The sequence below is a fragment of the Vigna angularis genome, chromosome 10 (genome assembly GCF_016808095.1).
Source record: "Vigna angularis cultivar LongXiaoDou No.4 chromosome 10, ASM1680809v1, whole genome shotgun sequence".
NCBI lineage: Eukaryota > Viridiplantae > Streptophyta > Magnoliopsida > Fabales > Fabaceae > Vigna > Vigna angularis.
This window is the reverse complement of record NC_068979.1, coordinates 27,228,101-27,245,280: the sequence shown is the minus strand read 5'-3', so window position 1 is coordinate 27,245,280 and position 17,180 is coordinate 27,228,101. Positions and strand designations below refer to the sequence as shown.

General features: G+C 34.9%; 1 protein-coding gene across 2 annotated transcripts; it reads right to left on the bottom strand.

The window, feature by feature from the left end:
* Window positions 1–2,106: 2,106 nt before the first annotated feature.
* LOC108336133 (uncharacterized) lies at window positions 2,107–16,680 on the bottom strand. Of its 2 annotated transcripts, none has more exons than XM_017572486.2 (9): window positions 16,362–16,680; window positions 14,998–15,348; window positions 14,697–14,912; window positions 13,220–13,866; window positions 9,065–9,161; window positions 8,910–8,963; window positions 8,766–8,818; window positions 8,400–8,596; window positions 2,107–3,007 (listed from the first exon to the last, which is right to left on the bottom strand). In XM_017572486.2, exons 1-9 carry the CDS (start codon window positions 16,548–16,550, stop codon window positions 2,367–2,369), a joined length of 2,445 nt encoding a protein of 814 aa, XP_017427975.1. In that variant the 5' UTR covers window positions 16,551–16,680; the 3' UTR covers window positions 2,107–2,366. The 2 variants fall into 2 exon arrangements, with proteins under 2 accessions (XP_017427975.1, XP_052725625.1); XM_052869665.1 differs by lacking the exon at window positions 16,362–16,680 and adding an exon at window positions 15,923–16,071.
* Between the last annotated feature and the right edge of the window lie 500 nt (window positions 16,681–17,180).

The window sequence follows — 17,180 nt, the reverse complement described above, 5'->3', positions numbered from 1 at the left end:
GGCCATGCTGTGCGTCACCATCATTATTTTAATTATTAATTAATAGCTTAATTACACTTGGTGTACATTTCTTAAAGTTGATTTCCACTTTTCTGTGTATCCTAACTTTTTAAAAAGTGTTTCAATTAAATCTTTTTGAAAGATATTTTAATTTTTTTTTATTACAATTGTAAAATATTATATAACGTTTGCACTATGATACGTGATACGGTTAATGTCATGTGACATTTGTCAATTTTACGTCACACGATATTCACATAAGTATCTTGATTTTAATTTAATCTTTATATATATTTTTTAATTTAATTTAATTTCAATTTTTTTCAGAATAAAATGATATTATTCTTTTTTTCAATTAAGCCTAATTTATTATTTATACTGATTATTTTATTAAAAATAACGTTTTAACCTATTACATTGTATATTATTAATTTATTTTTTCTAATAATGACTTTAACCAATAAATTTTAATTAAACCTAAATATTAATATTATCTTTATATGAATAATAAATTTGACATACACCCACCAACAATAATATATTATAAATAATATATTAGTTTTAAAAAACATATGAATTAATGATATATTAATTTTAAATACTTGTTTTTCTAAAATATTTATTATTAATTAATTATAATCTTATAAAAAGACTTGAATTAACAAAATCATTAATTAATAATATATAATAATATGTTAAAAAATTGTTTTTAATAAAAATATCAGTATAATATATATACACAAATAATAAATTTTGTTTAGAGGGAGATAATATTGTTCCATTTTTTTAAAAAAATAGAATCAAAAGAGACTAAATTGAAATCAAGACAATAATACTTGGCATTGACAATAAATAACATATAGAAGTGATATTGATTAATTGAAGTTAATTTTCTTTACATAAAATGTATATCAATAACTTCTATGAAAAAGTTTCATAAAATTCAGTCAATTTTGGTCGTAAGATATCATTGAGAAATAAGAGTACGTGTTATTAAAAGATTTATGTGATTCTTTCTTGTATGGAATGAGTCAATCATCCACTTTGGTATCCTATTGAAAAAAATGGTGATATTGTTCTTCCATTGATTAAAAATTTCAATTTTTAAAAAGTATCTTGGTCATCCAATAATAAGATTTCTTTTATTTCAAATGAAAGATTGAAGACCTTTTGATTCTAATAATTGATTACACTGGACCATTTGAAGTTGTTGTCATGTGTCACGTGTCACACTAAAGACTTGACACGTGATAATAATAATGTTTACAAAATTGTTTTAATTATTTTTAAAGAATTAAAAAAAATTAAGAAAATCATAGATTGACACGTAACATATAATTAATTTGTTTTCTTAAAAAAGAACCTAATTGAAAAAAATTTCAAAAAAAGTTAAGAAATAATTGAAATTGTTTTTAAAGTAGGAACCAATTTCACATACGTCTACCAGAAGGAGAATCATCCGACTAATTAATATTGAGACAAAATCAAAATATCTAGTCATCTATATTTTGAAATTTGTTAAACAATACTCAACAAAATATTAATGCAAAAAGAAGTGTCCAAATAATTAGGTTAGTACTTAAGCAACAAAATCATCTATCTTAGGACAAGTAAAGATAAGAGTTAAATAATAGTTTTAGTCATACAATAAAAGAGGTAATAATCAAATTTTCTTAAGTTAAAATAAAATATTTACTTAATAAAACATTGTTACTCTCATTAAATTATTTAATGAGACAATAGTTTAAGATTTTAATAAAACTAAACAGTACCTTTTAAATTTGAAAAAGTTATGTAAATATTTTTCGAGCACTAAACTATCATAGTTCTAAAATATTATAATGATAAAATAACCATTTTTTTTTCAGATATGATCTAGTACCAAACTCCCTTATAGTAACTATTACAAATAAATAAATAATTTACCACAAACTCATGGTTAAAACGTATATATACTACATTATATATTGTATTTTTCAATAAAGTCTTTCAAATTTTGATTTCTTAATCATTATCTCAAAATGTCGTCTTCAAAACAATAATTAAAATACCAATTTAAACTTTCAAATAGGTTGTAAGTGTTCAACTTGTTTGATCTACTATGTGTGTTTTGAATCATATTTACTGTTTTTATTTAAATTAGGCATAAATAAAAGAATAAATACATTGTTTTTAAAAATAAAGACTATTGCACGCATTATCAAATCTAAGACTACAAAAGCCTACTGCGCGCATTATAAATAAAGTATAGAATTTTCTTCTACACATTTAAAGTATTAAATTATACAATTGTACAAAAAAAAAGAAAAAAAGTGGATTATACTACGAGGAAACTGTTTCAAGATTTGCACCATTGAACTCATCACTCAAGGTTGCAAAATCCTGAGTAAAAGAAGTGCCCGTTCCCAGTGTGGTCTGTTTGCAAGAACAATTCTTTTTAACACCTGCACGGCTCCAGCAGTCACCAGTGCTGAGTGGTTCTCATTGTTCTTACTCAGATTGTGCAGTATTGCCAAGCTTGCGTCAACAGCCCTTTCACTACCTTCTTCAATCAGCATCACCAATGAACGTATTGCCCCCTCTGAAATAATAGCTTCGTCTGTGGAATCTACCACTCCTTCAGATATTATTCTATTAAGTTCTACAACAGCAGTTTCTTGTGCTTCTGGGGAGAATGAAGTTTTGATCTGTTCTAGAAGTCTTGGGATTGTCTCGTAAAGTGTAACTTCCACGTTGATTGGATAGACACTGGTGATGGAGGCAGAGAAAGAACTCAGTTTAAGTAGGCATGCAACTACCGACTCTTTGCTGCGGAGAGGAATATTGGACTTGAGGATTTCGCGAAGCATATCAATGAAGTAGGGGGCATTTATTTGGTTGCGGAACTGCTCGCAATCGAGTAGTATAGTCAGTAATCGTGATGCTGCAGATATTGCCAGACCAGCTTCTTCAAATTCAATTGCATATGCTTCATAAAATTGATCTTCTGCATCAGATTCCATGTCCCCTGCATAGGCGTAAGATATTGAGTTATTTTTACGTACAGAGAGTACCATCTGAAGAAGGATAATGACATACGTTCGCACAGACCTAGAACAACATATGTATATATGTGAAGAGCTGAACGGATATGATATATACACTCCATGGACCATATGAGGAAATATGTGGGGAAGATATTTGGTGCATTAGAGAGAGTATTGACCATTAGGGAAAATATGCCATCTTTCTATGATTTCTTAAGATAATTTGATTATACTCGCTAAATTTAGGATTAAAATTTTGCACGCTTATGTAATCAATAAATATGGTATTATTTATTAATGAAAAAAATCTTCACTAGAAATGGAGTTAAAATATGTAACTTTGTTAGCATACATGATGGCATACCCCTAACCATGGCCAAATATACTCAAGAAGAGTTGTGAAGTCATATGTGGAATGTAGACCTAAACTCTTATCATCATGGACCATGAGTGAATTTTTAATAGATTATGTTTGTTTTAAGAATTGTATAATGGATCAAATAGTTTTTGGATCTTGTATTTGGGCCTCAGGTTGTAGTGTAAGGTTTTGGACCTAAAGAAGATGGCCCTAAGGAAACACGTGGATCTAAGATAAAAACCTAGCTTGGAGAGCAAACCTTCTAGAAGCTTGTGGGCCCTTGGCTAGAGTGGTTCCCAAGTTGCTCTCTTTTGTTAGACACATACTCTTGCCATGTGTCATGCTCAGTAGTAGCCATGTGTCAATCCTAATGAAAAGGATTTTACCTTGGTCTCCAAGTTAAAATATTAGACTTTTGCTTTTACAATTTAGAGACACCTTTAAGATTACCTAAGCTTATAAATAAAGGTATCTCTCCCATGTAAATTCACCTTTGAATTTGAATATTATTATGCTGCCAAATTTGTGCCATATTACTCAACTTAGGTCACCAAGGTCGAAACATACCTTATGGGTTTCCTCTAATCATCCTTCCTTAAGAGTTGACTCAACCTCTCTTGAGAGCACTCAAACACCACCATAACTCCTCCTTATTTGAGTCATATAGCTTGGAAAAGAAGTCATCACATCAAAACAACCATATGCCTATATTTCCACCACCATCAAGCTTCCGCAACCACCAACCCACTTGGAAGTCTTCACCTTGCTTGAGTCATATAGCTTGGAGCAGCTTGTCCCATCATTTGGTAACCCTAGATATAATATAATCATGATAAACAGGGTAAATATGTGTCATGCTGGAGCATACAAACTGTATGTGTCATGCTTGGAACAAATAAACTCAGTCCAACAAAATCAACTTGTCTAAAATGTCGAGGCAATAGATGTGGTAACTCTGGCTTCGAATAAGATGTACATATGCTTCAAACCAGCATAACCAAAGAGACTCCTCATAAGATAATGGAGAATAATATTGGACAACCACGAAACTTCATCTAGCACCATGAACCTTCAAGTAGGATGACTTTGACAAAGTTGATTTCCATCAAAAGTGAATGATGAGTGGTAGACAACGATAAACTACAGAGACTGGATTGCCATCAAGTAAGGATGGGGCCTGCATGGCTAAAAGCGATAAAAATGCAGGGACTGCCATCACTGACTGATGAGGCCTGTAGTGGCTGGAAGCGACAAAACTATAGGGAGTGCCATCTTTGACTAATTGGGGCCTACAGTGGCTGAAAGCAGGGATTGTCATCTCTGACTAGTTGGGGCCTATGACTAGTGCTGGGAAACATACTCCCCCTCACTGCAGGGACTAAATTGTCATTATTGACTGATGGGGCCTGCAGGGACTAAATTGCCATCACTGACTGATGGAGCCTGCAGGGACTAAATTGCCATCACTGATGGAGCCTGTAGTGGCTGGAAACATACTCCCCCTCACTGTAGGGACTAAATTGCCATTACTGACTGATGAGGCCTACAGGGACTAAATTGTCATCACTGACTGATGGAGCCTGCAGGGACTAAATTGTCATCACTAACTAACGAGGTGATGGCTGGAAGCGACAAAACTGCAGGGACTGCCATCACTGACTGATGGGGCATGCAGTGGCTGTAAACATATTGCACTGGCTGAAAACATACTCCCCTCACGACAAACGACGAAAATGACGATGCGCCGATGACAAATCATGAAGATGGAAGATCATAATGGTCTCCTTTATTCATCAAAGGATCCAAAAACAGATCTGACAAGGGACTGGTGAAATTGTTTGACTAAGATTCTGAATCTTGCCAGAAATAGACTCCCCCTCATGCCACGAGGAACCTCAAATTTATGACTTTGGTGTTGAAATTCCTTGGTGTTAACCAGCTAATAGCACTGACTCTCCTTGAGACTTGTAAATAAATGACACAAGCCATCAGGAACATCATAGCTGCTACAATATGCAAAGCTAAACACACATTATGAAAGAGGCTAAGGAACAATGCTAAAACAAAGAATATTTTTTTCTTTTGGTCCAGCGAGACGAACGGCAGCGACGCAGTATGATTCTGACATTGGGAAGGTGACTTGTAACAAACATGCGCCGAAAGCTGATTGGAGAGAAGTCGTTCGTGACGGTGCGTGTGGAGGAGAATGAGGCAGCGACTACCAAGGATGGGTCACGCTTCTTGAGGCGACAAAACCCCTAACTTTGCCGGAGAAAACTTGACGACGGCGGGGGACGTCAGACAGATGTGGCGCACGTGGCGGCGCCTGGATGAGAACTAGCCCTCGACACCGGCGGGATTGGTTGTCGATCAAGGAGGCGATGGGTCGTCGAACTACATCTGAGGCAGTGGATGGTGGCAGACGACGGTGGGAAACAACTAAAAAAAAGGCATTGGAAATATCTGAGATTATTAGGAGAGTGAGACTACTCATCGAGGTATTTCAGAAAAGATGAATTTTTTAAGGCCGCCGGTGGCGGCGCTGGCCACCGGTGGCAACAAAGACAGAGTAGGAAGAGACTCAGACAACCTGCTCTGATACCATATTAGAAAGTGGGTTTAAGCCTAACTCAACCCCACAAAACCGGCTTGTAAGGTGAGGTTTGCACCTCACTTATATATTATAATTTGGCCTTATCTCTAGTCGATGTGGGACTTCCAACATAGACATTTAAAGGTATACGTGAGTTGGAATAAAAGGGAAGAAAATTAGAGGCGGGAAAGGAGGTTAGTTTGTTAGTAAAGAGAGAGTGTAAATAACAAACAGAATAGAGAGAGAAAAGGGTATTAGATATTTTTGTTGAGGTTAAGACTCGATGTCTTTTCCAGTGGAGAAAGGGAGGCTTCCTTGGGACATTTACTTGTATTTCTTCTTTCTACACATTACAGATTGAATAAAATACATATACATACAATTTATTTTATGTTGTTTAGAGTGTGGGTAAGAAGAGAGACATATGTTTCGGTTCCCTGAATAAAGGAACGTACCAAATTTGGTCTGACCTGCCAGATCTGTATCGAAGGGAAGCAGAGCGAGGAGAGAGCGGTAGAGAAGAAAAATGGAGGGACGAGTGATGATGATCAAGTCGACGATGGAAGAATTGAAGGCGGAGATGCGAGCAGTGACTCACGAACTCCAGTCGTTTAGTCGTGCTCTCGGACAACACTCCAGGAACTAGGATCAGAGCCCTGAAGGAAGTCGTGATTCCGTCAGTGTTGAACACGAACGACAACCACCGGAGAGCTCGGAGGATGAATCGGAAGATGACAAGGCAAAGTACAACGCAGTTGGATGAAGCACGTTGAACTACCTACATTTGAAGGTATTGATCTTGGATCGCAAAGGCTGAGAAGTTCTTCGACCTCCAGAGCGTGTCAGAGAAAGAGAAGACGAAGCTCGTTTATATTTGTATGGAGGGAGGCACTGGCTACTGGTTCCGCTTTTGGCAGAAGAAAACCAGGCATCCAACTTGGAAGCTGTTCACTGATGCTCTGATGAAGAGGTTTGGCAGACTGAATAGGGGCACCGTTTTTGAGAAACTGGCCGCCTTGCGACAGAAAGGAAGCGTCGACGAGTATATCCAGGAGTTCGAAATCCTAGTAGCACAAGCATCAGGAGTAAATGAAGAGCAATTACTGGGATACTTTGTTGGATTACAAGAGGGACTACGTAATATGGTGAGACCGCACGACCCACACGACTTGTTGACGGCAATGGAACGAGCTCGAGACGTCGAACAAGCTGGGTTTGTATCGCGAGGGAGTGGCGGAACGGGAGGAAAAGGAGGGGCAAAGTGGGGAAGATACTACGGGAGCTCCAGGACCACCGCGAGAACGAAAACCTATCGAGGTTCATCGGAAGGGACTGTGAACACCGACAATACGGAAGATACTACGGAAGAAAGATAGTGTTTCCAATAACTTGAATTCCAGAGCGGACAGTAGCGGGGGAGGAAACGCCCAAGCAAGGGGAGTAAGAACTCTGCCATATCCAAAGTATATTAAAAGACGTGAAAAAGGACATTGTTTCCACTATGGCGGACCTTACAGTCCTGGCCATCGATGCGCAGAGAGAAGCATGCGTGTGATGATATTGGCTGAGGAAGATGAAGAAGATGAAGCAGAGGAGACTGTCGAGATGGAACAAACAACCATGGAGCTGTCTGGGTTGTCTGCTAGAGGATTAACACAATCTAATACAATGGAGCTACAAGGTTGGGTGTAGGGAAGGAGAGTTTTGATGTTGACTGACAGTGGGGCGAGTCATAGCTTTATTTCCACCAGCTTGGTGGAGGAATTAAGGCTAAAGAGTATTGATACACCCCCTTATAAAGTGTGCTTAGGCGATGGACAGAAGAAGGTGGCCAGGGGATGCTGTATTGGAGTCCAAGTGAAGTTGGAGGGTCTAGATAGATCTTCGCTATCAAAGTTGGTCTTAGTAGTACTATTAATCGTCTCAAAGCCTGTCTCAAAGGTCACACACAAATTACAGTGATACTTTTTCTCTAAATCTGCTTTACTTTGATCTCAAGTAAGACAAATATCAATAATGATGACTCGTTTTTCATTAATTAATTAAAGGTGGCTTGTATATGACAATAGATATTATATAAGATAATACTTGAGCAAGAAGAAAAATATGAATCAAGCATAAATAAAATGAGAACACAATGTGGGTAAAAGAAGAGTTAAAAATAAACAATGGCAAATGCCACTGATTATGCACCAGTTGATCAGATCCAACTTATGGTTGGTGATAATAAAAAGTAAGAGACCCAATTTCGTCTCTTAACCCTACCCTCACATCTCGCAAAAACCATACATTTTGAAACAGAAATAATGATGTTTGGTCATTGTGATGAACATGTTATACATCCACATACAAAAATAGAAGACATAAAAAGCAACTGAAAAGAATATGTACTTGTAACAGAGTGCATGCAGATATTATTTACCTGAAATTTTCAAAATCTTTTGTTGAAAAGCAGAACTGAGACCACATTCGATATCCAAAAAACAAATTGGAGCTAGAGTTGGGTCACTCAATGCCACAAATTCAAGCACAGAAGCAGCTTTTCCTTGTAAATTGGGAGGAGAGGACTTCAGAATCTCAACAAGGTGTGCAATGAAAACAGAATCCAGTATATTATTCCTGAAAGATTTAACACAAACAATCAGTGCTAACTACCACTAAGTAGAACACTTATGACTTGTTGCTGGATCAAACAATATAAAGATCAATGTTAAACTCAAAAATCTGGTTCAGTCCCTCTAATAACCTAGAGAATGTTTTTGATACAGTTTGTTCAGTACTACTAAACCTGGTTGAAACAGTCATTTTTTGCTCCACCAAATGCTTTCTCAAATCCATTAACTGGTCCATCAAAAAAGAAAGGAATCAATGTACTTGACAATCAATTAGAAAAAAAAAACTCTAAAGTTCCTGCAAGACGTGCAATACAAACCTCCAGTTGCTTTTGTTTACTGAGGTCAAATATCCTTGCTAGTATACTCAAAGACTGTAGAGGAATATTAAATCATCAGATAAACCTAATTCAGTTTTTATCCTTATGTTCTAGAACCTTGCCAGACTTAATAAACACAAACGAAATAACAATACCTTTTCCACAATAGTTCCCACTGTCCCCGAGCATTTCAAAATACTAACTAAAGGACCTAAAACCCCTTCAGCTTCAATTACCTGGCAAACAATATCGCTGCACCAAGAAAATCACAAAGCAATTATTAAAACTTGTTAGATATATGATTTGACTACTTTAGATATATGAATTGATTATAATAAATAGGAAGATATGACATGATTCAATAGAGAAATATCTTACCAAATATTTCCTATTATTATATTTTTATTTTGTTCCTTATTATTGTATCATTTTTCTTCATCATAAATAAGAGGATTCGTGTGTGCAGATCAAACAATTACAGCCAATCCTCTCAATATGATATTAGATTTCTAGATTCTTTCCCTCTCTTTTACATTTCCCTCCACATAGTGTCTCAATACTGTCCCATCCACAACCATCTTCTCCAGCATGACTTACTGCGACATGCTGAAGAAACTTCGTGTTTATCATTGTCAATGACTCATACTATCTATGTGGAGTCTCCTAGATTTCTCATGCAAACTTAATGTCTGCCACTAAAACTAATACCTTATCATTGACCACCATTAGTAACCGAAGAACCTCATTCTTTTATTGACCACAATTATAGATGTTTTCATCTATTTTATTTCATTTTGGCTACAAGGAGTGTGCTCTCTATGCCCTCTACAAGACGTGCTAAAAGTTGTTCACTTTCACTTAGTCACCTAATATCTTTGAAATTTATTTGCATGCAGAGGCAGGAGTGCCTCTGAAAGAGTACTCCAATGGGATTCTTGCCCTTGCTCTTCACTGAATAATGGAAGAGGATAAGTGCCTTGAGTATAGATCTCTATCACGATGCTATATGGTCAAAACCATGATGGACACCTATGTTATTCCTTGGTATATAAATGGCACAATCAAAGGATGGTTTGGTCATATCTCAACGAAAATACACTATCAATATTCCAGAAGAAAAAAGGATGATAAATTTGAAGTCTCTATAGACACATCAATAGATCCAAGTTTCAAACATGTACTTAACCAAACAGAACCTTATTATGACCCTAAGAGATCCAGTTCTTACAAGAACTAGATTTTTGATAATAAGGTTACTCTCCACATTGCTTCAAATCCAAGATTCCATAAGAGAAACACATCGAAATTGATTGCCAATTTATTCAAGAAAAGTTGTTGTCTAAAGAAATTTGCACTGAATTTGTCAAATCAAATGATCAACTTGCAAATTTATTAACAAAATCTTTGAGGACTCCTCGAATTGAAATTATTTGTTCCAAACTTGGTATATAGAATTTGTATGATCCAGATTGAGAGAAGTGTTTAAATAAATAATATTTAATAAGATTGTAGGGGGTTGTGTGCTTTGTGTTAGACCTTGTTCCAAGGACTATGCTTTGTACCAGAGTTCCTAGGAACATCTTCTAGAATTCTCTCCTTTTCTCTTTCATTCATTGTATCTAATGTATTTTTCTCAAGTTTTTCAATCCAAAGGGATTATTCATGACTCTTCATGTGTCTATACTCCCCAATAGAATGGAGTGGCAAGGAGGAAAAATAGTTTCTTACTTAACACCAGCCAAGCACTTCTCTTTTAAGGGAAAGCTCCAAAAAATTATTGGGGTAAACTTGTTCTCACTGCTGCATATATGTTAAATAGACTGCCCTCACATATACTAGAGATCAAAAATCATCTTGAAAGTCTGAAGAAATTTTTTCCCTCACTTTAAGATCACAAAATCAGTGTTATAGCCCATCATATAAAATATTGTAGATCTCCACTAACATCACTTTCATTGAAACTAAATATTTTTTTTCCTCCTATGTTTCCCAAGAAGTTCTTCCAGAAGATTGTGATGACCACCTTGAACCCTTTGTTCTGTCATATACTCCAACTGAAACCTTCAAAAATGAACCTATAGCTCAGAAAATTAATTTTGGGGCACAATTAGAAACTGTAATGGATAATATCATTGATGCTACTGAACTACAACCATAAAATATTGGAACAATAAGATATTCAGCCCCAAGAATTAGTACATATAGTTTTCCAAGATTCAGCAATGTCTACACCAGAAGCAAGAGCATTCCAGACATGTGGCAAGTCCATGAATCCAATCCAAGTTCTGAATCCAATACTTTGAACCAGAAATTGAGAACACTCTCAACTCTCCATATGACCTTGATCTGGCAATAGCCATCAAAAAAGTACTAGAAACTACACAAAACAACCTCCCTATATCAAATTACATATCTCTGGATAGATTATCGGCTAACCGTAAAAGGTTTAGTGTGAGTTTGAATTTTGTTGTCCCTAACATTGTTATTGAAGCTTTGACAAAGAAAGTGGAGATGAATGCATCAGAAAAGAACAGTAAATTGTTAACAAACCCAAAGAAGAAAATATTGTTCATTGCAAATGGATATGCACAAAAAAAATATAAGGTTGATGGAATAGACTCAAGGGATACACTCAAGCTTATGGAATAGACCACCAAGAGACTTTTGCACCAGTTACTAAGATGAATACTGTATGCATTCTTTTGCCCACTTTGATTGGAAACTTCTAAAATAAGTTGTTAAAAATGCATTTCTCCTTGGAAACTTCGAAGAAATCTACATGAATATTCTACTAGGATTCGAAGGACACAAAAAATAAAGTGTGTAGACTACACAAGGCTCTTTATGGACTGAAACAATTCCCTAGAGTTTGGTTTGGTTTATTCACAAAAGCTATGAAGGGATTTGACAACAAACAAAGTCAAGGATATCACACTTTGTTTACTAAACATTCAAGGAAAGAAGGGTAATAGTACTTCTATTTTATGTTGGTGATATTATACTGACAGAAAATGATGAAAAAGAGAAAGAAGACTTGAAACAGAGACTAGTTCAGGAATTAGGACTAAAAGAGCCTGCTCTAACCACGGAATTTTAATATCTCAACAAAACTATATAACTAATTTTCTGGTAGTAACTGAGAAAATTGGGTGCAGACCGGTGTCAACTACAATGGATCCCAATCACAAGTTACGTCTGGCTGAAGAGGCTGGTTGAAAAATTAATATATTTGGCTGGAAAATTAATATATTTGGCACACACATGAGCAGATTCACCAAAAGTGACAGCTGGAAATAACAAACCACAGAGAGAAACAATGTAACAGAAACATACAGAGAGAGAAAGAAACCTCTTTGTTAGAATATTTACCCTATTTATCATGATTATATTATGTCTAGGATTACCCTATTTATCATGATTATATTGTGTCTAGGGTTACCCTATTTATCATGATTATATTGTGTCTAGATTACCCTATTTATCATGATTATATTGTGTCTAGATTACCCTATTTATCATAATTATATTGTGTCTAGGATTATCATATGATTATATTGTGTCTAAGTTATTTATCACGATTATATTGTGTTTAGGTTATCCTATCATGATTATATTGTGTCTAAGGTTTCCCTAATTATCATTTTACTCTTATATCAATATATTTTTATAAATAGAAGATTACGAGAGGATCAATCAAGCCCTCAAGAATTATTTCTTTTCAATCTCAAGTCTCTTATTTTCTTTTATTCTATTGTATTCTAATAACTATACTGATTTATTTCTCTCAATATAAATAAAACCCTCATGTGTCTCAAAAGCACATTTTCAACTCAATGTTTCTCTCTTCCCTAAGGTTTAACAACAACAATTTTACAAGCAAGTCTTATTCCACTCAAAGTTGTGATCATTTTCATGAACATTATCCATATGATGTTACTTTTGTCTTTTTCCTATTTTCTTTTCCATGTATATTTCTTAAATGCTATATAAAAAATACATACTTTAACTACAGCATCTATTTTCTACCTTGTATTTATTAGTTTCTTTAATATACACTGATATTAACTATTTGACACATTTCCAATCTATAATAGAACAATAATTTATCACTAACTATAACAATAATATCCCAAATTTCATGGTTTACAGTGGAAGATGTCTTTACATCTTTTAGTGAGAGATTCCTAAAATATATATTTTAAATAGCAATAAACTGATATATTAGGTGAAAAGAAGAGTCAATTTTCCTCCATGAATACAAACTTAAAGCTGCAATTATAAAGCTATGAACAATATTTTTATTATTTTACCTAACAGACAGCCTTTCCAAAGCTTGTGTTACCGCCGACTGGACTGCATCGTCATCACAGTTCAAAAGCTTTATCAAATGCTTAATTACTCCAGCCTCCCTGAATGCAATACGCATATGTTCATTGATACATGCAGTGGCAATTGATTCTGCAGCCTTTATTGATGCAGACTTATCTTCCAGTTCTAATATTAGTGTTAAACGAGCAACACCATCCATCCAAGGTAAAAGTGTAAACCTCTGATCATTTGAGCAATCAGAATTCGGTATAGTTTTTTCTTCCATTTCTAAGGCTCCAACACGAGCAAGGAATTGCTGTTGGCTTCGTCCAATGATTGCACTGACCTTTGCTTCCTCTAAGTTAGCATTCTCGTCATCAATATTTAATCCAAGAAGTAATTCCGAAGCACCAAATCGCGATGGCGGTCTAGAAGTCCTTTCAATTTCTGTACCATCAGGTAATGTGAGCCTCAAATGTCCTGGGGTAAATGACTTAAAGGCTGCAGCACCAATTAATGGGACAGGAACCAGACCTTCCTCCATAACAAGAATTTTATAGTCATTGTCCTTAAAAAGTTCTAACAATGCATTCCTTGCTTCCTTCCTAAGAACTTTTGATCCTTCCATATTAGACTTTAAGAACTTTGCCTGAAGTAACATTAAACATAATCACATTCTTGGCTATTGTGAGCATCAAGAGAAAGGAACTTTGCTAACTACAATGCAAATATCAATAAGTTTCAATATATAATTCCTTCTAATTCTTCCTTCTGGTTAACTTTTATTGGAAGGCATTACTGCCATCGTTTAAGTTGAAAGCTAGGGATTAACGAAAAAGACTAAAAAATAAAATAAAATCAGTGTATATACTATTTCTTTTTATACTGATGAGAAACTGAATTACTGTAAATTCACTGTTTACTTGAAAAGGTTGAGTCATTCTTTTTTATCTCTAATCTAATATAATTATTCAATATTTTCCACACTCATCCTCCTTTTACTGGACCGAGAATTCTTTCACAAATTCCAAATATAAGGTAACTTGTGTCTTTCTTTCTGCAAAATATAAAGTTATGTTTCTAAGGAGCAGTAGAGGACCTAGGTTGAAATGGAATGGGACTCCCCACCAATTTGACAAAAAGACTTCCATTCTGAGAAGAGCTTAGTGTAAATCTAGGAATTATTGTTTACTCATAGCAGAATTGATCTTAACATGAATCAAACACGGTTCATAGATAATTTGGGAACCCAGGTTGACATCGAATGGACTCATCACTTGACCAATGAGGCTACAACGTGAAGAGCTATATCATCAAAATCCTAGTGTTTTAGGCCAAAACCTAAGAATTTTTGCTTTATCTCTAGCAGAATTAATCTAAATAGAAATTACATACTGCTCATAGATAGATAAGCATGTAAACCAGTACAGCATGCAAAGATAACCAACTTTCAATTACTAAACCCAAAGAAAATCTCACCAATTTTGGTATAACACCCGCTTCAACCATGATGCTGTGGTTAACACGACTCAGTGCTAAATTTGCCAAAATGCCCCCTGCAGCCTCCTTCACTTTAATGTCCTCATCTTCAAGGTACTTGATAGCTACAGGAAGGATCTCAGTCTTTGAAATTTTAATCCAGAGCTTCTCATCAACAGATAAATTCCAGAGTGTAGTCAAACTCTGCTCCTTTACCTGCAAAAAGGGTTCTAGATATTCTAATTTTCTACACCAAAGAAATATGTGCACATGAACCCAAATTTCCGTATACCCTCCATACCTCAGGAGTCAAGGAAGATTGTCTCAGCAATCTATTTATCTCTTCTATCGCTCCACTTTCAGCTACAAAATTTCTATACAGATTGACTGAAGACAATGATCGCAGAAGGCCTGCAGCTGCCTCGCATGCTGACCTAGACTCTAATCTGAGGAGGTTCACAACAAGATTAATACAACCAGGAAACTGCATTATAGTGTCTATACACTTCTTTCCACCGAGTGAATACTTCCAGAGAGCAATTATAGCTTGTTCTCTATCCAGAGGATCACGATCAAGGCCTAACATACGAACAAACAAAGCCACATAACCATCACCAAGGCCAGAAGATGTACTTGTTACTGCATCAACACCCTGAAAGCAAAATTTAATCATTGGATATCACATCTGAAAATCTATTATTGTAGCTGCCTAAATTGTTCCCCTGTATGGTCACAAAGCATAACATCTCAGACAAATATCAAAAGTAACCAAAACTACTTTCAAAACAAGATGGATACAACCAACAATCAAAACCAGTATAAACTGAAACTATGCACATGTTTGCAAGTCTTCTAAAAATGCTACAAATATACTTTTTTATTTAAATATGCTTTTAATTACAACGAAAACGACACATTTTAATTTAAATCCTTCAGAAAATGTTTATTGGCTTTGCTCCATGCTAATTCATTTTTTTAAGCAAAAGCAACTCCTATCATCATATGTGGCAAGCATCTACACACTACATCAACAACCATTTATACATGGAGGGTTTAAACCACTTGCAACCACGATTTTGGCCACTGCATCAAGATTTCTGGCTGGTGTATATATGATCATATCCGTCACATTTGTCCATAAGAAAAATCTAGAAAGAGACTCTCATTGGTTGAAATTATTGGAAATCAAAAAATTCAGTAGGTCCTACAATTTATACACGACTCACTCTCTTTCTCTCTCTACCCTGCTTTTGTCTTTTCCAGTAAATTTGAAAATGTCTTCCAAGCACTCCTCTTGCCCATAACTTCCTACATATCAAGAAATGCTACAAAACCGCAACCGATGATATAATCCAATAACTTTGACAAAGAATTTAAACCTTTATTCCTTTCTCAAAAAAAATCTCGAAAGCAGGAGGAAAAAGAATATTTATTATTTCTGTAAAATAAGTTGCCACACGCACTCAATCTACGCATGAGCATCTTCTATATTAAACCCAATGATTCAATCAAAACATAAAATAATGTCAATCAGTAATCATAAACCGGAGCACACATACATCAGAAATCAATAAAAATTCCCAATAAGCACCAAAAGAACGGTTAAATACCAAAATCAAACAAAAAAATATAGAAAAGGGAGGTGAAAAACAAAACGATGCGTACCGGCGAAGAGGTTGCGTCAACGGTGCCGTCACGGGCGTCATTGGTGGCCCTGGCAACGAAAGCGAGTTTGCGGGTGGATTTGGAAAAGATTGCGACTCTGTTTCTCAAAGGAGCTTCTGCGACGGTGATGGGAAGGACGAGATGCGAAGGGTGGAGCTTGGAGGGAGGTAGGAGTGTGGAGGCCAACATGATTTCACCAGCGTGGATAACTGCTATACACTGCCTGAACCAATGTGAAGAGGGAAGGAATATATCTGTCGCAATGGTTCCTCGCGAAAATAAGATAAATTTTTCTGGAACTGTGGCAATATTGTTTTGTTTGATGTGGTGGGATAAATTCTTTCATGTGGTTTATTTATTTTGTTAATCAGACTATTTCATATTTAAGTAAATATTTACAATATACAATATTATATGAAGGGTGACATTTTTAGTTTTCGTTTTTTATTTTTTTTAATTTTTTCCAATATTGTGAAAAAAAATTATACATTAAATTATCTGTGAGAACAAGTGATAATAAAAATTAACAAAATTATTATTATTTTTATAATTTTAAAATTAAATTCATTTTTATTATTTTATTATAGAACATTTTTATTTATTTTGTAAATAATTTTATAATTAAATTTTGAAAAATGTTTAAATTTATAAAAATGATAATTAATAAAATAATTATTTTAATTTAAAAATTAATGCTTATTTAAATGACAAAATTAAAAAGAAATAAACTAAAAAAATAAGAAATCTCTCCATATTTATATATATAGATATAGATAGAGATATAGAGAGAGAGATTTATAACAAAGAATAAACTTCTTA